The following is a 21,147-nucleotide window of genomic DNA, read 5'->3' on the forward strand; positions in this document are numbered from 1 at the left end:
AGACCCAGGGTCTTCTGTAGCCTTTGTGCCACCCTAGGCGAGGTTGCGGAGTGTGGTGGGGGGTGTAGTCAGGGGCACCACCAGAGATTTTGGGCTCCATGAAAAGATCTCACATTGGGCCCCACCAACCCAGAAAATCCAATGTTCTAATACTTTTTTTGGTCCCCTGTCAGTCAGGGCCATTGGAATCATCCTAACTTGCCCTCCCCTTATGGCGTCCCTGGATGTAGGTTGTTGAATCCCCCCCAATATGGATGGCGCCCTAGGCGACTGCCTAAATTGCCTGTTTTTATTGTCTTACGACATATGTTCCATCTTCATTAAAAGGTGACATACAGTACCTGCATGATCATATCTCTTTAGCCTCGCTTGTCAGGCTAATAAGCTGTGGTTCTTTGAACCTGACCATGTTGGCATAATGATATCCTATGCCCAAATTCCAGGGATGTGCTTTGCTAATAAACTGATGGATGAATCATGACCTGATATAAATTGGTAGAATCAATTTCTACAGTCTATTTAGTATTACATTACTTGTGACCTGTTTTCTTAAATCGTTTGAGTGTATTAAAACATGTCAAGCTGACAGAACCTACCCACCACCCTGGATCCAACTATACATCAGGGTTTTTGCCACACTTACAGTACACCATGTAGTGCAAGAAATACAGTGACCCCATGGCAAGGCACTTCTTAATTTCTTCATCAGCTCTGTTGACAAATTTTAATTGAGTAAGCCTGCACCGTGAGAAAAAAAAAAATGATCTTGACAGGTAATGGGTAAATATCAATATAGAAATCTCATTTTAGGTTAGTAATTAGATGTTCTTAAAATTCTCTTAGATCTAATAATCGAATGAACCTACAAATAGCAGGCTTGTCTAAAGCGCACGACCATAACCAGTACCAAGAACTAATGCTGCCCAATGGAACTCTTTTTCGCCTCGTGTTTAGCATTTTTTTATTATCGCGGATTAAAGGTCTTACACTACCCTCTAGTGGACACAGCTCTGAAAAATGAAAATGCAGCAAAAAATGAGCTACTTAGGGCCATATTTACTAAGCATGTCGCAAATTACCGTCAATACCGGGTTGATCAATGTGATCAATTTACAAAAAACTGCTCTCGTCTCTTATTGGACAACACTAGCATCCATAACTAGGATCATCCTGTTAAGGCATTGGCTATGTTTATATAGCCCACGCGCTAAATGACTGAAGACCGTGTGGTTATTACGTCGATACCCATGAACCAAGTAAAATGTAGGCAACAAAGACGTACGTGAATGTTATAAATTGTACCAACATTAAATATACAATTGGATATTGAAAACCTGGTGAAGAAAAAAATCAGGGATATAATTTTGTTTTGAAAAATCGGACATGTCTGCCTTGATTTAATATTTATTCATATAATATTTAGAATCATAAAACTGAATTTCATTTTTTCAGCACTTATTCAGATTTTAGTGATGCTTAGTCTTGGGCAGAGGACTACCATATTCCCACAAATAACAATGAACTTGAACACGGTACCTGTAAACAGCCATTGACAACACGCTTTTCCCGTATATTTTTGTTTTTTCAATCAAATCCCGACTGTTCTAAAATTATTTAATTGGTCTAAACAGCGCATGTGAACCTTGTCCATTTACCATTTACCATTTGTCCAATAACATACGAGTGCGCCTTGCACGCATAGAAATAAACGCAACAAGCACGCCACATGTGACGTAGCATTATAAAGTGCTCCATTTTCCCAATTTTGAACCTCGTTGACTACCATTTTGGGTACCTGGTGAGCGAGGAATGGTTTATTGGAGGCTTTGTGTTACCCAACAATGAATAATAGACACTGTTAGAAGAGCATTGGAAGTAGCCTAACTGCTAGCTCGCAGATAAAATATAAAGGATACCGTACTTGCCCTTATTGCTGCATCAACTGTTACCATTGCATTTGCTTGCTTACAGCCACCCTGCTCTCTGTCCAGCACGCGATATTTTTGGTTAAGATAACACCGTAAGTGTAACGTTATATTTTTTCATTACGATTAAATGTACTTCTGATTTTGATCAGATTTTCAAAGCCGTTTGGTTAGCAAGCTGTGTAAGTTGCTGGTATACATCACCAGCCAGTTGCTAGCTGTCGATACGTTGTAGTGTGGTAGTATAGGCTAGCTTAAGCATATTATGTTATATAATATGGAACGTTCGTCGTTGCTTTGTAAATCTATTGAGTCGGTGCATTCGCTTGTTTTTGGAATATGTGGTCATTTAGTTAACGTTATCTTGCTAGCTAGCTCATGGAGGGACAGGGAGGAGTTATAAGAGAGAAAGAGTCGGGGCGATGCGGCTCTTCAGTACAAATAGGCTAAGTTGCGAGTTGACATGGTGGCTCTGGCACCCATGACCTGTTTTCAGTGAGCATAGAGTAACGTACAACTTGTTTTAAGCAACGATGGTCGCATCTCTCTCAGCAAGCTCGATTCTCATGCGTCATAACAGTGTAGTGTAGAATTTCCAGGTAGCAAGTTACTGACTGTTCTCATCTCTGAATTTCCTCTCTCACGCCCCCCCCCAGAGCGTGCCAGAGCTGTGAAGACGCAATGAGTTCTCCCTCTTCTCAGAAGGTCGTGCTGAAAAGCACCACCAAAGTGTCCCTGAACGAGCGGTGAGATGCGCCCGACTGACAGAAGAGGGAGCGATATGTTCATGTATAGAACCAGAAAAAAACAGCTTGTACTGCTGCCTCCAAAGTCCTGTGCAGCGTGGAATTATAGCAGGACAGAAGAGGATACATGAATGGAATTCGGCTGTGCTGGGTTTATGCTCGCAAAAAAATATATATGATGGCGGTTGTAGGTTGTGTGTGAGAAAAGGAACCTACAAAGCAGCAGAAATGAATTCCAAAAGAGTGGGCAACAGTAGTGGGTGGTGAGGTGTCTGTTCTAAAATGAGCAATGCCTCCTGTGCTGAGATGGGAGTGGAGAAATGGTGCTGCTGCTCATCAGTGCTGCGATACAGCCACAGCGAGAGGCGCTCAAACAAATCTCCTCCTCTTCTCCAGCCCTCTCTAAAGCATTCTTTCTTCAGTCACCCCAGCACTACAGTGTGTCGTCACCTCTACCATTTCACATTCTCATGTCCTTCGATTTAAAGCCAGATGCCCAGTCCTAGCCCAGACGTGCCCTCTCCCCTCCACCCTAACCCCCCGCCCCCACCCCACTCCGCCCCGCCTCACACACTGCAGAGCACGGTCTGGGCTGTAAGAGGCTGGGTGCCTGGTCTTCTGTCCGGTCCTGGGCCGTCGACGCCTCCACTCTTCCCGCCATCATGGCCGCGGGGTGGCAGGCGGCCCGTAAGAGGCATTTCCTGCTCCAGTTCTTTCCCTTCATGGCTCAGTCTTTCAACTGTTTTGTCTTTGTCTGCATTCTGGATCCTTTCTAGCCATCTGGAAGGGTTTGCTCTTTGTTTTAGTCTTTCCCACTACTATTACTGCTACATTGTTTGTGCAGACATTGGCAGGTGTGTCGACTGTCGGAGGGCATTCTTCAGAACAAGGGAGCCGTTCTGAAATGCCTTCGGGAGAAAAGCGGGCATTTCATCCCTTGCTTGGATCGGTGTGCTAAAACGATTTGCTTTTGAACCTTCCCACCTCCTCCAACCCTTCCTCTCCCTTCCCTTTCCCCTCCCCCCTCCCCCTCATCTCTGTTCCCCAAGCTTCACTAATATGTTGAAGAACAAGCAGCCAGTGCCGGTCAACATCAGGGCCACCGTGCAGCAGCAGCACATGGCCAGCGCCCGAAACCGTCGCCTGGCCCAGCAGATGGAGCACAGGCCGTCTGTGCAGGCCGCCCTGCAGCACAAACAGGTGAGGGACAGCAGGGGAGTGGGGGAGGCTCTAAAGAACCATAGCCTCAGATGTAGTTGAGGGCAGCAATGGGGTATTGGAGCAGTGATAGACGCGTAGGAGTCTGAGGCTTGGGTCAGTCCTGGGCGTGTGGTCCCGTCACGCTTTCAGGTTGCGAGTTGCCTTGTAACTGAATCTTGTGGCTGCACAGTTTGAGTGTTCAGTCTGAGATTCATTCAAATGGAAAAGTAAAATGATTTGTTTACAGGTTAGTGCTGCTAATAAGTGCCCAACAAATGAATTTCCTTATGGCTGTCCTGGAGCAGGGCTGAGCTGAACTGGTTTCAGTTGGTGAGGTTGGCAAGGAGTGATGACTCGAGTTGTGAGAAGTGGTTTTTGATTCTGACTCCTACACCCTGAGGAAGGACTGGAGTTGCACTGTGTGTGGACTGCATGAGTGCATGCATGTTCTCGGATTGTGGAATCAAGACCTTGTGTCACGACTCTACATACACAGTGAGAAGTTCTTTGCTGTAGGTTTTTTTTTAAATCAGTTATTAGGTTAATTGAACTGTAGCTGTGGACAGTCACTCCAATGCAGTGAGGTGGTCCTGGACCCTTCCTTGCTCAGTCCCAGTCGGTGGCTGACGTCATTTCCCACTGTTCCTCCTCATTCTCTCGTACCCAGAGCCTGAAGCAGCGGCTGGGGAAGAGCAATATCCAGGCCCGGCTGGGCAGGCCCGTGGGGGCCCTGAGGGGCGGAGCTGTCGGCCGGGGGTTCCCTATGGGAGGACTGCGAGGGACGACTCGGGGGGGCATTAGAGGGCGAGGTGGTACCATGAGAGGAGCAATGTCTCTCAGAGGTGAGGTTGGTTTTGTTGTTGGTGGAGCTTGCTGCTTGACCGACATTTGCCATTAACCTTTGCTGCTGTACAGTGCTTTCAATGCACTAAACAGGACTGGAGTAGTTTTCAGTATGAGCAAAATAAAATGCTTTTAATTTGTTTCAAAAACAACACAATTCATTTATGTATTTTCACACCATGAACAGCAACAGTTTTTTACCAACAGTCAGTCCTTGAGAGAAACCCCCGACACTGGCTTTGGTCTCCATGGCTCCTTCACATTTCACAGAAATGCAGTTGTCATTTCAGGCTTGTCAATTACAGAAAAACAGGACCAGTTTCTCTGCTCCTAACACCTCAAACTGCTCTAGAAGCAGCCAGAGTAGTTAAACTAGCCCCTCACATATACTGAGAGAGCCATCAGGTTTTGGGTTTGAATCTTACAGTTTCAGTGTATTTGACCTATTGTAATTTGGTAACTGGGAATGCAGTTTATGCAAATTTAGTCAATGGTCCTGGTTGGGATTAACTGTCTACCAGTGTTATCTAGAGGCACAAGCTGCCACGTATTCCGTGGGAGTCACTCAGCAGCTCCTGCTGAGCTCCTGGGCTTGGGCTTGAGGTGCCCTGTCTGTGCTGCAGATGGTTACATGACATTTACATTACAGTCACTTGGTAATGACACTAAACCACTTAGTGCCTGAAATACCTAATGTGGAGGCGCATCCTGCCTGATGTGTCCCTCCTTGCAGGCATGGGGCAGATGCGTGGACGGGGAGGCCCCACCCTGCTGGCCGTGCGTCGGGGGTTGAGGCATCGAGGGGGCTTTGTGGGCCGTGGAGGGGCACTGATTGTCCGAGGGACCCGAGGAGGATTTGGAGGGAAAGGTGAAGATGATGCGATCGTGCTCATTTAACTGCTTGGCAGACTCCTTATCTGGGGTGACTTGTATTGTCTTTCCTTTCTGCTTTCATTACAGCTGTACATTTTCACTGCTGGTGAACGTGTGTCTGTGTGCGTTTCGCTTTTTTCAGGTGTGCGGGGCCGTGGCAGCTTCGGGGGCTGGGACCGTGGGCGTGGCCAGGGCAGAGGGGTGGGACGTCCCGTGGTCACCCGGGAGCAGCTGGATAACCAGCTGGACGCCTACATGTCAAAGACCAAAGGGCACCTAGATGCAGAGCTGGATGCATACATGGCCCAAACTGACCTGGAAGGCTTGGAGTAGGCTGCTGCCAATGCCAGCCCTGAGACTCGCTGCACTACACGCACAGTCCAACTGAATTTGTGTTCATGGCAAGATTTACCAAGCCACCTTTGGCACAGTCACCGGTTTACCACACAGGAGCATGGAACAAAAATACTCAAACCCCAGCAAAGACCCTCGTACCCTCTCTGCAATCTCCAGTTGACCCCAACTCCGACCAAAGCTTTAACTGACACCGTTGGTGTCTGTTGTAGACTTGTAATTTACCGTAGGCTTACGCACACTGACCAAATGCAGTTGTACATTTCAGGGATAGTTTCTACCTAAATTTGCTGCAGGTGGGAAGGAGAAAGGGGGAGACCATGCTCATATCATGTCAGCGATTCTTACTGGAATCTGGGACTAGGATGGAATGGGTTGTTAACAGGCCAACAGGTACAGATTTATGAAGGGTGGCTGTTGCTGTGCAACACTGGTTCAGATGCTAAGTTGGACCTTCAAAGGTCATTTGAACTTCCATGGTCATGTGAACTGAAGTTACTTTTTCTCTCAAACGGATGAGCCTCACTCCCCTCTTCTGCTTCTCCATACCTATTCCCCCTCACTACATGACTTCAGGCTTTTTTATTATTATTTTTTATTTTATTTATTTTATTGCCAGTGTCTTAGTAATGTATAACTGCTAATAATGCGATGACTGAACTGCAGCTAAACTGAAGTCCGGTAGCATGCTGAACTCCTGTATCCTGACCTGCAGATGTCTTTGAAGAAGTCTCATGGATGCTGAAGTAGTTGGTTTTGGTCTTTAAAATTTAATGAATCTGTTTTGTTTGAAGTTTATGCAACATATTCCCTCCTCAGTTATCATGCGTCCTCCCCTTCTAGAACGTATGCTCATTGGATCTGATCGTTTGGTTTATTGGCAGTGTTTTTTCAGATCTAAACTTTCCTCTTGTGAGTCCATGATTATGTGGATCATTTTTTTCTAACTAAAATGACCAGAGAATTCTTAGTTTTGCTGAATGTGTTCAAGTTCCATCTTAAGATGTACAATTCTGTTCAATACTTCAATACTTTTCAGCACAGCTGTTTAAATATTTTGGAGATTCTTTTGCTGTTGAAAAGAGGCCTCAAACTATGTTTTCCATCTCTTAAATGCATTTATTTTTCTTTGGGTACAAGGGGATTGTAAATCTAAAAAATAAGGTTCACTTGTTGGTAGTTATTGAATAAATAATTAGAATGAGCATTTTTGTTGAAAACAATAGTTCTGTATTAAATGTTTTCTTTTTTTATTCATATTTGATATGATCCTGTTCAGTATTTTAATAAAGACCAAATGCTTTAATTGCTGTGGTCTAATGTACAGGTCCCTGAATGGTAAGTTTTGCAGGAGACAATAATTTTGAGGGCCCAACATGAATGCTACTGCAAAATACACGCAGGCCAACATACGATTTATGAAATGGAATTTGTGGTGTGTGTCAATTCTTTGTCTGTACTCAGACATTTTTTTAATGGAAATTCTTTAAATTTTGCCTTTTACTGAATGCAGATTTGGCTTATTGCTCCCAGGGACCACATTATGATTTTAACCTCAAAAAGACATTGTATGCCACAAAGTGAATTATATGAAATGAAAGCATTGGTTGCCTGAACAGATCTGCCTGAAAAGGCATAACAATAGGAGCGTTCTTTAGCCGCGTTTCCACCAAAATTACCCGGAACTTTCAGTCCCAGGAACTACTATACCAGGAACTAGAAGGTTCCTTCAGCCAATGGTTGTCTGCGTTTCCACCGGGGTCTAAAGTACCGCGAAGATTAGGCAAATTAGCCCACTGACGTTGTCGTCGGGCCATCTGTCATATGATTTCTTCTGTAACCCCAAACTACCACCGAAGTAGCCTACATTATTTTCTAATAACCGGGACAGCCCGGAGGGGTTTATTCCACTTATATACAACGGGTTACCAACAATGACTAGGCTATATATGGTTACTTTTGTATTTATTGATTTTCATATATCCTCTCAAACACATTCATTAACAGCAGAAAACATGCACACGTTGTAAACAATTTGCTGTTTTATTACTTTCTCGTCGTCAATTCCATATAGGCTAATCGCAAAATGACAAGAATAGAACGAAAACTCGGACTTGCGTGAAAATGTAAATTAGTAGTGGTACAGCCACCGTTTGCTTTCCTTCGAAGTTACTGCTAGCCGAGCAGCGAAGTGTGCCCTCCAGATGCGAACCATGCACCATAAATGAGTCCATAGTCTTCCTGGTCTTTTCGTGTAATTGAAAAATGGCAGTAAAATTGAGTAAAATTACGGCAGTCTGAAAAAGCTAAAGGGAAGATTACTAGAATGAACCTGTTATTTTACCCGGATAAAAAGTGCGGATGGTGATTTCCAGTTTGCTTGTACTGTATCACCAATGTTAATTATGCAGAACTACCGCATACCTCACATAACTGTATCAAACGTTTTGAGTCAATTACAACGGGCTAACAAAGAAAATCCGGAAGAAAATATTCAGCAACCGAATTAATCCGTTTGAATGTTTTGGTAGCCTACGTAATATGCTGTCCCAGCACGAATGCTTAGCATTTTATAAAACGAATACTAAAGCAAGAAAAGAACAGAAGAGCACACGTTATAATTCCAAGACGTTGACAGGCTATAACCAAAAGTAGGCTACTGCGCCGCATAACATACAAGTTTGATTTGAAGTTATTATGAAAATAAATTGGTTTGCCGCTGCATATTTTCAAACATGGCGGGTAATGGCGGAAAATAAATACAACACAAATGCTACGAGTACTCGACCAATCAGAAATGTTCAGCGCTGCAAGCTCCACCCAAAAGGTTCCTGTACTTTCGGAAAGTACTACCCCCCGAGCAGGAACGTTTTGGGGGGTAAAACAAAGCCCCCAGAACTAAATTTAGACCCTAGTTCCTGCGGTGGAAACGCACTGAGTTCCTCAAAAGGTTCCTAGTTCCGGGGTATAGTTCCTGCGGTGGAAACGCGGCTTTTGTGAGCACGTCGCGTCTTTTTCAAAACGTGTTTGAAATTAACCATTCTTTTGGAAGAATGGAGTGAACGAAATGAAAAACGATTTTAGCAGAGGATGGTTTCGATCCATCGACCTCTGGGTTATGGGCCCAGCACGCTTCCGCTGCGCCACTCTGCTGTACGAGGAAAGGGGCTCTCGTATTGTAGTAACATGCCTGCAATCCTGTGTTTATACATTCATTCATTCATTGAGGGCTTGTGGTTCTATCGCTCGTAGTTCCACCTCCAGTAGTTGACGTCCAACCAGCACGCAGTACAAGCATCTTTCTTCTTTCGTGATTGGCTGCCGTACCCGGCTCAGATATCAGTTGTTCTGGAGGACACCCGCGAGGACCGCAAGGAAGAGGGGGTAGCTGAACATTTCTCCTTGTTGGGTTCCATCAAATTCCAAAACGTCTTACGCAATGAGGTACATTTATCATTATTATCCTACAATTATTTGGCAACTATTTTATGTTTTAGCGAAAGTGTATGGTGACGAATGAATGATCACTAAAGGCGGCGCAGTGTCTAGTCTGAGGTAGGCCTCAAGCCTCCGTGGAGCCAATGTTTGGTTAACGTTAGTAGATCTTGCCGGCCAGTCCGAACACTGCTGCAGTGATTAAAGCAGAGTGTGGTGTTTGAAATTTCACGTGGATGTCGGTTTTTTGATGAGCAAGTTGAATTACTTAAGTCACGATAAGAATGTGTGTGACTGTTTTCAATGATTGGCTAATTAGCCTGCTAAGTCTGTGACGCTAGCTAATGAGGCCTAGTGGCTGTTGCACCAGCTCGATTGGAATTGTATCATGCTCATTGGTTGAGTATTTAGTTTTTGTTCTAGTATACTAGCTAGCTAGTTTATTAATACCATTATTGCACATTCCCATGTAACTCAAACAGTGCGCTGGGGTATTGCAAAATTGTGAACTATCCGTTAGTTATCTAACAGTATCGTATGTGTGGCTAATCAGCTGGGTCGCTTCCATTGACTTTAACCGATTGATCCACTGATTGAGCTGGTGAGGCTAGCTAGTATGTTTATTGTTACCGTAAAGCATTTGTAGTGCCATGTACATCTTGGCGTTTTCCATTTCATTCGTTTCAGTTGTGTTGTAACTCATGATGGAAAACGTCTATTCTTTTTTGTGCTTCCAGAGGCGATCGGGGCCGTGGCCGGGGTGGCCGGTTCGGCTCCCGAGGGGGACTTGCTCAGGGGTAAGTATCTAAAAAACTACTTTGGGCTTTGTCTTTAAATTCGTTACTGAAACAACAGTGAACGAATAACTTCGCTTTAGTTGAAATATATGCTCTAGAAGTATTTTTTCACTGTTTTTTGGTAGGGTCCTTTACTTCCGTCATATTGTGATCAATTACATGTACAAAAATTACCATTTCATACACGTGTATGTGTTTTTATGCATACCTGCATACTCCCCCTTAAATACCGTTTTATTGCACAATTTTTTTTTTTTTACAACATTCTCTTTTCTACTTGTTTCTTTGAATTTCTGTTGTATGTGACCCCAGTTTTTGATGTTGATTGATAATATGCCCGGCAATGAATTGGGATAAGTAAAGATTATTAAATTGAATTACATTTTGTGAAGTGAACAGCTGAATTAACTGATGTTTGAAATCTATCTGACTGATACTGGGGGTTGTGTTTCAGGTATCGTCCCTTTGTCCCACACATCCCTTTCGACTTCTACGTGGTGAGAATCTCCCTATTCTTGTTAAACCTGCTGGCCTGCTGTATTTTAAGAGTGTCGACTGTGTTTATAAAAGTGGGTTTTATGTATTCACATTGTTTTTGCAAAGCGGCATTTCCCTTCACTTTAGTCCATTTATGTATTGAATGCGCGCAGTACGTGTTTGATGAAACACGGGGGCTGGTGTATTCTTACAAAGCAGGTCATGCTGTGGGATGTCATTCTTGGCTATTCCATGTAAATTCAGAGAGGCTTTGTTCATACATGGTTAAGTCCAGAAAGTGTGATGGTGGTTTTTACCGGGCGATGAACCTCTTCCCTCTCCAGTGTGAAATGGCATTCCCTCGAGTGAAGCCGGCCCCAGATGAAACAGCCTTCAGTGAGTGTCTGTTGAAGAGGAACCAGGATCTGACCCCAACTCCTACTGAACAGGTATCTGTATGTCACCCAAAACTTACAGCCTATGTTTGGTTAGGTCCTTAGTCAGGCCACTTTTACAAATATAAGTACCATTGCTGCTGCCAGCCTTCTCTGTTGCCGCCCCCAAACTCTGGAATGCCCTCCCCCCTGACATCCGTACCTCAGACTCACTCACCTCCTTCAAATCACGTCTTAAAACCCACCTCTTCCCTAGCCATCCCTTGATATTTGTCTTCCCCCTCTCACACCCCCTCCTACCACCACTGCACCATTGGTCCCACTGCATTTTCTGCATTGTATGTTTTTTTTTAATTGTATCTTTGTCCTTTTTTTCTTTTTTTTGATAATTCACGTATTGTAAAGCAATTTGAGAATGAAAAGCGCTATATAAAATTTGTTATTATTATTATTAGCAACCATCTGTCCTCACACGCCTCTCCCTCTCTCTATTAGTCCTCCATCCTGTCCCTGGTGACCAAGATTAACAATGTAATAGACAACCTCATCGTGGCCCCTGGAAACTTTGAAGTGGTGAGTGCTGGTTTACCCTTCCCAAAAATGGCATAAATCCTTGTTGACGGTCTGTACATTTTAACAGCCAAATAAATTCCAATTTTGTCATGAAATGGGTAATATTTTGGGGTCGTTATCGAATGCCTGTATGCTTTACCTCTTTTTCAGCAAATTGAGGAGGTTCGTCAAGTGGGCTCTTACAAGAAGGGTACCATGACAACAGGACATAATGTAGCAGACCTGGTCGTCATTCTGAAGATATTGCCTACACGTAAGTCATAGCCTAACAGGAGTGATGCTTGGTGCTTCAAAGTGAGCCTGAGAAGAGAGGCTGAGTTTCTGTAGAGCTGAACTTGCGTTCTGTCCAATGTTGGGGATGTTTGCATTAACACGCACACTTCCATTAAATGTTTTTTTAAAGTCGAGGCAGTGGCAGCCCTGGGAAACAAAGTTGTGGAGACCCTTCGCGTACAGGACCCCGCAGAAGGTTTTTATCATTCTTTGATTTGGCCTCCATCTTTGTCTACATCCTCTTTTATTGTCGCCAGTCTAAAAGTTCATGCCGTGTAAAAATATGTTTATGCATGCTAATGTTAATTTTCCACTCCTATTTTCTTCATATGGATACTGTGTATTGAACTATTCCTCCTCTCTCAGTGCTGTCCATGCTGACAAACGAAACGGGATTTGAGATAAGCTCTGCAGACGCCACAGTGAAAATCCTCATCACAACCGTGCCCCCCAACCTGCGCAAGCTGGACCCTGAGTTACACTGTACGTACTAGGAACTTGGGGGGTGGGGGGGGTTGGTTTGTAGTAATGTATTGTAAGAATCAGAGTTACTGTAGAGAACGGGGCTATAACACACCATTATAAGCCATTTTATACTGTAAACACCTCTTGTGGGGGACAGTAGTGAGGGTGAACTTTAGAAAGACTTGGAGAAATGTGATACGGCACGTTGGTGCTCAGGCTGTTGGATTGTTGTCCTGAGTGATGCTTTGCTAATCAGTCTCTCCTTCCCCCACAGTGGACATCAAGGTGCTGCAGAGTGCTCTGGCCGCTATCCGCCACGCCCGCTGGTTTGAGGAGAACGCGTCTCAGTCCACGTAAGCCCCTCCCCCTTTCCTACAGCGTTAGGCTCAGTCAGTGCTGAATAAGCCAGAGGTGGATCGTGTAGGACTGGGGTGGCCAACCCTGGTCCTGGGGAGCCGCAGGGTCTGCTGGTTTTTGTTTTTACCTTAAATACAACAATCACTTGGACTAAATAAACCAGGTGAGGCGAGTTAACTGTGTAATCAGCTTCTTTAATTGATCAATTAAGTACCATGTAGAAACAAAAAAACAGCAGACCCTGCTGCTCTCCAGGACCTGATGTTGGGACTGAGATTTCACAACTTTGCCTGTGCTGTGCTCTTAATGTATTACAATATGATGTATTGCATTACTGCAGTTACAGGGCATGTCTGATACTCTTGGCTTTGGCTCTTAGTCATTTTGACTTGTAACTTGCGTCCTGGTTCCTTTCCATCAGGGTCAAAGTTCTGATCCGCCTGCTGAAAGACCTGCGGGTCCGGTTCCCCGGATTCGAGCCCCTGACGCCCTGGATCCTGGACTTACTGGTGAGTTTGCTTTACTCGGATAAGCTGACATGTGCACTGTTTGCATGTAGCAGGTGGTGTCCCCTGGGTGAACTACCTAATGCCTGTGGCTTTTCATGGCTTTTCTGACCTGTCATTTTGGTTTATGGCCAGGTGCGTGTTTTGCATGATATACTTACTGTTTCACTGAAAAAGAGTGGAAGTGATCCAGTATGTATTTATAAAATGTGCAGCTTGGGTTTTCAACACATTTTTTGGAAGAAATAGAAGTCACATTATTGGATATGCATTCCATAGTATGTTTTTCCACAGATGGACATGATTTGCACTTAGCTCAGCCCATGCACAGAAAAGCTTGCTCAATCACATTTCATGAGAAACATTGTGAGTGCCAGAAAAGAAAGCAAGTCTACGCAGTGCAAATAACACACGTTCACTGAATTAAAATAAGTAATACAGAGCATCTGTTGTGGCAACCATGGCTGTTTTGAGGTGGTGTTTTGTGTTGTGGATGTATTGCTGTTGAAAGTGAGGGGGGATTGCTGTTGTGTTTTCCAGGGTCACTCTGCAGTCATGAACAACCCCTCCAGACAGCCCCTCTCTCTGAATGTGGCCTACAGGTAAGAGCGGGGCATTGGACCATCGCAATTTTTCGATCATCTCCTGTCATTTGTTCTTCTGCTCACAAGCTGATACGGCCATTAATTTTCAACTTGGCAGAAAGTTCTCTCTGTCACTTTGCAACCCAGCAGATGTTGAAACTCCTAGGTCTTGCGCAGTTTTTAGTTTTTTTTTGGATGCTTGTCTGCAGTGTTTCTCTCGGGCTCTGAGGGACTCTGAGGGTTCGGGCTGACGCGCGTGGGTTTGCCTTGCGTCTCTTTGCAGACGGTGCCTGCAGATGTTGGCGGCAGGGCTCTTCCTGCCTGGCTCCGTGGGCATCACCGACCCCTGCGAGAGCGGAAACTTCCGGGTGCACACGGTCATGACGCTGGAGCAGCAGGTGGGAATGCACACGCTCGCATCCTCTCACAGGCAGGCAAGCCCTGCAGAAACCACTCGCCCCTGGAACCTTTTCACATTTTGTCCTGTAACACCATAAAAGTGTAATGCACCGAGATGGCTTTTCTTCCCCTTAACAAACATAAAACAAATTCTACACTTATGATCATTTATTAATCAAAGAGCTCAACTTTAGCATCTCCATACCACAAAGTCATCTTTCAGAAGGTCTCTGTCTGTCGCATGGCTTCTGGCAAACTCCCAGCGTGACCTAATGTTGGTGCCTCTCTGAACTGGCTTCTGTCTCTCTCCCAGAGAAGTGCTGACGAGCCTGACCTCTTCACAGTTTCTCCCATTTCATGTGATTATTATATTATGGAAGTCATCAATACATCAAAATTTAGACTCACAGGAACGATGATGTGTAAGTAAACGTGGTCGCTGAAGCTGTGAGGGCTGGGCTCTCTGCCTTACTGGAAGCTGTAACTGTTACTGTTCCTGACCTGTGTGTGTGTTTGTGTGTTAGGACATGGTGTGCTTCACTGCTCAGACACTCGTGAGGATACTCTCTCATGGGGGTTACCGGAAGATCCTGGGCCTGGAAGGGGATGCCAGCTGTGAGTTCATCACCCTTCACTTCCTGTGAAATACTGTCCTCATGTCTATGTTAAACACACACACACACTGAAGAATTTAGTACCCTACCACACCCCTGTTTTTCTAAACTAAAAACTGAAACCCTCTCCCCCCCAGACCTGGCCTCAGAGATGTCCACCTGGGATGGGGTGATCGTGACGCCGTCAGAGAAGGCGTATGAGAAGCCGCCGGAGAAGAAGGAAGGCGAGGACGAGGCGCTAGAAGATGGAGGGGAGGGGGAGGAGGAGAGCATGGAGACCCAGGAGTGACCGCTGGGATGGTCACACACACCGCCAGTCGGGGAGGTGAGTCGGGTGTGGCCACTGAGGAGCCAGGAGTGATGAATTATGAATTATGCATACGCAGATAAAAATTGCTATATCCACATGTGCTGTTCATTACTGCATGCATCTCACAATCAACATGCCAACCAGTTGATTCTTGCATTTTGAATGGACGGTCGCACAGCATTCTCTATGCCAGTATATAATCCTTTGAATGTCATGATGAGTTCACGTGACTCAGAAATTTGGTAACATTTGAAATCTTATTGGGGACTTTGTAATAAGCGAGGTGTGTCAGTGGATCAAATTAGTTTACTTTTTCACATTGGTCTGGGCGTGATGCGAAAACCAATGTAGAGACATGCCAATAGAAAGCCAACCATTTAATGTTGCATCAACTGCCAACCTTTGCATGCTAAATTGCAAAAAGTGGAATAATTGAGTCATTAAAAAAATCCATCATTTTTTAAAATATTGCATCATTTACAGGCATGGCATGATGCAGTACATTTAAGGCATTTCAAATCTTTCTAAAAACCCTGTTTTCCCTCAGTCCCTCCCAAAACGCATACATGCAGGCCGGTGTTAAAGGGATGTCAGTTGTACTAAAAAGCAAACGTTTTATTTACTACCTTTTTCAAACTCTCCTTTAAGGTATCTACACTCTACACCCGTTCCTGTCTTGGTTGACACGACACCTCAAGAAGAGAGTCCGAGGATTTTTTTTGTTTGGTTTTTTAAATTTATTTTTTATTTTTTATTGTTGCATTTTTGTACACCCCTCTCCTACACAGACTAACATTTGTGAAGGCAGATTGTGTTTACCTGGACCAAAGGACAGGCAGAATCGCCTACACACCTGGTTTTGACTCATTAAATATGAATGTTTTCTTATGTCTGTAGGAAACTATAAAAAATAAACTCCTTTGGGTTTTTAAACAGTTTTTTGCCGTTGTTACTTTCTTGCTGTTTTGTGTGTTAATTGAATTGTGGCCTTGTACTGTGAATGAAGTTGAAGAGGTAATTCAGAAATGGTGCTTGAAACTGAACTCTCAGTGGGAATAGATTGCTTTGCATTATTTTTGACGTGGCTCTGCTTTGTTTTTAACTGCATTGCTGAGGAACCATTTGTGCCAGTAATGGCCTGCAAAGTTTATTTAACCGATGAGTAGATTCACGCACAACCTCGTTCTCCAAATAGGGTTTGAAACAAGCAATGGGTGTCATGGAGCTTTTGAAATGGTTATCCCTCTTGATTTTGGAATGCGTGCATTTGTATTATGTATGCACATAAATTAATTCTAGGTAGGGGTATGCAGTATTTACATCTTAGATGTTTAGCAGACTCCTGTCCAGAGTTATTTACATGGATATGTTGTACAGTCCATTGATATAGCTGGATGTTTACTGATATTAACTTTCGCTCAAAGGTACAAAGGCCGTGCTCCACCTGGCAAACAAGCCTACATTGTTGGAGCGACAAACTTGGTTCCCTACCCCTTATGCTACACTGTTGCCACAGTAGTGTTCTCATTGATGGTAGTGTTAAGTAGTCTGTTGACATTGGCCGGTCTGCCAGCTTTGTAGAAAAGAATTGCACACTTTAGTTATAATGCAATCTGTAACAAATGGAAGTGGCTATCAATGCCTGCTAGTAGAGGAGCGTTGCAATAAATGTAACGGTTTTTTGATTTTGGAAAATGTTTAGTCTAGCACTATGAAAATTTACTTCCAACAGCTTTGACATGTCAGTAGAGTTTGCCCATTTCATTTATGCTCTTTATCTAGTCAGATGCAATTTAAACCAAAGTACAAGCAGTCCAATGTTCCATTCACATGGCCGTGTCTGTATAATTGTCTCAAAGGGGCAAAATAATTGTAACGGTAAATAAGAATGCCCTATAATACAAGTGTCAATTAAGGAAACGCATTTCCGATGGTAAACTGAGACCTGCCACATCCTCAGATTATGAAGCAAGGGACGTCATGATCAAAGTCTGTGTGCAAACATTGATGCACAAGCCCCTTCCTAACCTACCGAAAAGTGAGCTGTGGCAATGCCAAATCAATGAGAAACTGCTTTTGTTTATGAGCACCCAGGTAAGCATTTACAAAGCAAATAGCCTACTATTCAAACCAATCTTGTGTGTGCTTATTAAAAAGGGGCTGTTTCTTTTCCATTAATCATTGGTATTCCAGCAGATGATGCTATACCAATACAGTAAGCAAACTGGCTGAATATATTTAACATTAAATACTGAACAAAAGAAGTTAAACATGTCGATGAGTACAATTAATTTCTTTAACAAATATTAAACACCATTTAAAATGTAGATGGTTTTCAACACCAAATCTGAAGCCATCTCCATGACCTCCCTGGGTCTCAAAGCTCTCATTTCCTCTTCAGATGGCATTCTGTAAACATGTAACCGCAAAAAGCACTTTGTTATAGCAAGCCTGATGTGGCATAATTGTAACACTTGTAATTGTTACATTTATACAGATGGGGGCATAAGGTTTTTTTTTTTTTTTTTTTTTCACTTAGGAAACAATTCCAACTAAAATTGACTCAGGAAATCAGTAACTTTTCTGATTTTTAAGACAGGTGACTGCTTAAAATGATGTATGATTTGATTTATTTAAAAACAATTACTGCCTTTTACCTGAAAATGACTTCTGGAACAGATTTTACTTACCCCCACTCAAAAATGTTCAGCAGTGTACGCTTTCGCTAGTCAAATTCAATTGCCAAGACTAAATTTAATTTGCCGTGTTATGCCCGAGATTTACCACGGAGGGTCGCTGTCTAGACATCCAAAACGAAAAATTGAGACCAAAAACATTTACCGCGCTGTTTCTGTACCGGTTTAATTAAACATATGCACTGCCTTAATATACCCCAGTCGTTTTGTCTGGGGTCAGCGAAATAAATAACTCTGTCATCAATATTTTTTGGGCAAGATTCCTGGTGAGTAAGACTTCAAGGTGTGGGGGGGCTGTTCACTTCATTATAATTGTAACTATTTAAAAACTATTTTTGTATTGGAAGGCTCACTTTATACAATGTTTATAGTACAGTCAAAATGTCGAGTCCACTACAGCAGTAGACTGTCAAAAATTAAAACGCACGAGAACGAAGCTTGTAGCGCGCGTGGTCAACGTTTTGATTGCTTTAGGGAATTAGCTTGGCTTTAAAGCTCATTTTTAAGCTCTGCGCTTATCAGCGTGACAAACCACCATACAACGACTGGAATTTATTTTTAAATTCCCTTAGTGTTGAGAACCATGTCGTTATTTCTGTAACCCTGAGGTTATGTTTTTACCGTATAGCTGTCTTGTACGTTCTTTAGTTTTCTATCGTTGTAAGCGAATCGCAGGACTAATTGATTATGATGGGCAACCAATTAAGTTTCTTTTTCGTTCAGTGGTTTACACTCAGTGGCCACTTTATTAGGTACGCCTGCTTGTTCACTCAGATAGCGCATCAAGTGGCTGCAACAGGCGTATAAAGCATGCAGACATGGTGAAGAGGACGGTTGTTCTACCAAACCTTAGAATTGGTCGTCTAAGCGTGATTTAAGCGACTTTGACCGCGGTATAATTGTTGATGCCAAACGCGATGGTTTCAGTATCTCAGAAACAGTTGCCCTTCTGGGATTTTCATGAGCTACGGACTTTAGAGTTTACAGAGAATGATACAATAAACAAGAAAATCCGGAGAGTGGCAGTTATGTGGGCAAAACATCTTGTTAATGAGAGAGGGCTGAGGAGAATGAGCGGATTCAATGTTCAATAACAGATGTTTACAACAGCGGTGTGCGGAAAGACATCTCAGAATGCATAACGTGTCAAAACTTGAAGCGGGTGGGCTACAGCAGCAGACCACCAAGTTAGGTTCCACTCCTGTCAGCTAAGAACAATAAGATGAGGCTCCAGTGGGCACTTGATCACCAAACTCAGAATATAGAATATAGGAAAAACATTTCCTGGTCTGATGAATCTCAATTTTTGCTGCAACATGTCGATGTTAGGGTCAGAACTTGGTGTAAACAGCATGAATCTTTGGATCCATCCTGCCATGTGTCAGCAGTGCAGGCTGGTGGTGGAGATAATGTAATGGTGTGGGGAATGTTTTCTTGGCACACATCTGGCCCCTTAATACCAGTTGAGCATCATTTGAATTCCACATCATACCTAAGTATTGTTGCTGACTATGTGGTCACTATATGACCACAGTCTACCTTTTTGTAAATGGATATTTCCAGCAGGATAATGTGCCTTGGCATGATGCACACATCATCTCAAACCCGTTCCACGAATACGCCAGTGACTTAAGTTTACTCCAGTGACCTGCACTGTCCCCTGATCCCAATCCAGTAGAGCACCTCTGGGATGAGGTGGAACGAGAGGTTTGCCGCAGGAATGTGTGGCCGAGAAAATCTGCAGGAACTGGATGATACTATCAAGTCAGCATGGACCAAAATCCCCAAGGAATGTTTTCAACACCTTGTCGAATCCACGTCGGAAAGAATTTAGGCTGTTCTGGAGGCAGAAGGGGGTCCTGCCCTGCACTTGATAGGCATACCTAATAAAGTCGCTGTGGTGACTGAGTGTGCATCGCCCTGAATGCCACCACCAACTAAGGTTAGGCACAGCTGGGTACACTTGAAAGGCTTATATGGCGCAAGCCTGCCACACAGCTGTGTTGATTGCCCTGTTGAAGGACAAACTGATTGGAATATTGAAAGATGAGGTCTGGTTCGTGTCTGAAATTTCTGAGGTATTCAGAAACAAACCTCTGCTAAGTTACGCGTTTATCATTTCATTTTCAGTCTCAGATGAAGGGTTGCTCCTCATATACGCCTGAGCGATGAAATGTTCACTCAGCAAATTCTGTGTTCCTGAGTCCCCCCACAATTCCTCGCATAGGTTTTAAAATAGAATAAAGAGGCTGACTTTAAGAAAAACAGTTTCCACTGACTGAAGCCTTGTCATTTTGAAATATTAATTGTTGTTCAAATGTCTGTGGTGCACAGCACCACAATGTATTAAATTATTAATGTGAAGTAGTTTTCAGTATGCACCATTTGAGAAGTCATTGACCTCAAGAAAGCGTTCACCGTCCCAGGTTATAACCGGTCTGTTTTTTTATTATTTTTAACTAGATGATTAATTGTAATTTCATGTAGAAAACACATTTCATTTTGTGTTTTTGTCCTGAAGTCACAAATGCTTGTTTTGCATAGTGTGTGTGCGCGTGCTAGCATGCGTGCGAGCATACATGTTTGTGTGGTTTTTTTTTTTTTCATTGGTGCACACAAGTGTCTGCACTGATATATGAACCATGAACACAGGACTGGCTCTTGGCAGAGATGACATAGTATTCACCACAAAATCTGCCTGGTATATTTTTTCACTTAGAATAAGTGAATCCAATAAGATTTTCCATGATTAAGTGATTATTTCAACCAGCCTTATGGCGATACTCAGATGTTTTGCATCAGCCACACTTTAATTTTTTGCACCACAAAGATCACTGCTTGTCCACCCCACTGATAAAACTATAACTGAAGATATATCACTTATGAATGAATCAGTGAAGCATCAGTGCATGTAGTCTGAGCCATACGGCTCATTGTGGTTGTTGTTGGGTCAATACTGTGCGTCAGGCTGGTACAGATGATCAATGTTCCCCTCCTGAAAATGACTTTAACACCACTGAGGCTACGTCTCTCTGGAACCTCCAAACCCCTCACTAAGAATTTGTGATATCACTTACACTCTGTGGCTGGATTAGCACTGGATATGCTTCTGACTGAATATCCAAGTAAAATACTGTGACCAGATTCCACTGTTAGCTGAAAAACATTTGAATTAAATAAATCACTCCACCATTACCTCGGACATTTAAAAAATGATTTTCTATGTGAAAGTGTCTAGTGCTGAATTGTTTCTTTTTTAAACTGTAGAACTCAAAGGCAACCTTAAAAATGACGTTTGTCACTTGCACAAAGTCAGGAATGTGTT

The 21,147-nt window shown here is 43.4% G+C and overlaps 3 protein-coding genes and 1 non-coding gene across 10 annotated transcripts in view; 3 read left to right on the plus strand and 1 right to left on the minus strand.

Moving 5' to 3' along the window:
• The first annotated feature begins 1,700 nt into the window (after positions 1–1,700).
• chtopb (chromatin target of PRMT1b) lies at positions 1,701–7,247 on the plus strand. 2 transcript variants are annotated; one of them, XM_064353213.1, is made up of 7 exons: positions 1,701–1,798; positions 1,972–2,020; positions 2,582–2,671; positions 3,721–3,871; positions 4,539–4,713; positions 5,448–5,582; positions 5,730–7,247. In XM_064353213.1, exons 3-7 carry the CDS (start codon positions 2,607–2,609, stop codon positions 5,918–5,920), a joined length of 717 nt encoding a protein of 238 aa, XP_064209283.1. In that variant the 5' UTR covers positions 1,701–1,798; positions 1,972–2,020; positions 2,582–2,606; the 3' UTR covers positions 5,921–7,247. The 2 variants fall into 2 exon arrangements, with proteins under 2 accessions (XP_064209283.1, XP_064209282.1); XM_064353212.1 differs by lacking the exon at positions 1,701–1,798 and having other exon boundaries at positions 1,805–2,020.
• Positions 7,248–9,022: 1,775 nt separating this feature from the next.
• On the minus strand, positions 9,023–9,094 carry trnam-cau (transfer RNA methionine (anticodon CAU)). The gene has a single exon. It is a non-coding gene; the product is annotated as a tRNA-Met (tRNA).
• Positions 9,095–9,226: 132 nt separating this feature from the next.
• Positions 9,227–16,059, plus strand: ilf2 (interleukin enhancer binding factor 2). Of its 4 annotated transcripts, none has more exons than XM_064353208.1 (15): positions 9,227–9,385; positions 10,114–10,173; positions 10,628–10,670; positions 10,995–11,099; positions 11,541–11,618; positions 11,769–11,871; positions 12,022–12,087; positions 12,258–12,374; positions 12,631–12,709; positions 13,135–13,222; positions 13,760–13,821; positions 14,087–14,201; positions 14,727–14,817; positions 14,954–15,141; positions 15,775–16,059. In XM_064353208.1, the coding sequence occupies exons 1-14, from the start codon at positions 9,381–9,383 to the stop codon at positions 15,103–15,105; spliced, it is 1,164 nt and encodes a 387-aa protein (XP_064209278.1). In that variant the 5' UTR covers positions 9,227–9,380; the 3' UTR covers positions 15,106–15,141; positions 15,775–16,059. The 4 variants fall into 4 exon arrangements, with proteins under 4 accessions (XP_064209278.1, XP_064209279.1, XP_064209280.1 ...); XM_064353209.1 differs by having other exon boundaries at positions 14,954–15,132; XM_064353210.1 differs by lacking the exon at positions 9,227–9,385 and adding an exon at positions 9,815–9,977.
• A 1,683-nt stretch (positions 16,060–17,742) lies between these two features.
• Positions 17,743–21,147, plus strand: part of npr1b (natriuretic peptide receptor 1b) — a 73,167-nt gene continuing 69,762 nt past the window's right edge. For 2 of the 3 annotated variants that reach the window (XM_064353148.1, XM_064353136.1), the window contains exon 1: positions 17,747–18,088. The gene's annotated coding sequence lies outside the window, so the exon portion shown is untranslated. Of the gene's footprint in view, positions 18,089–21,147 lie in introns of all 3 variants that reach the window. The other variant, XM_064353159.1, reaches the window with a different exon arrangement.

This window comes from Anguilla rostrata, chromosome 1, assembly GCF_018555375.3.
Source record: "Anguilla rostrata isolate EN2019 chromosome 1, ASM1855537v3, whole genome shotgun sequence".
Lineage (NCBI taxonomy): Eukaryota > Metazoa > Chordata > Actinopteri > Anguilliformes > Anguillidae > Anguilla > Anguilla rostrata.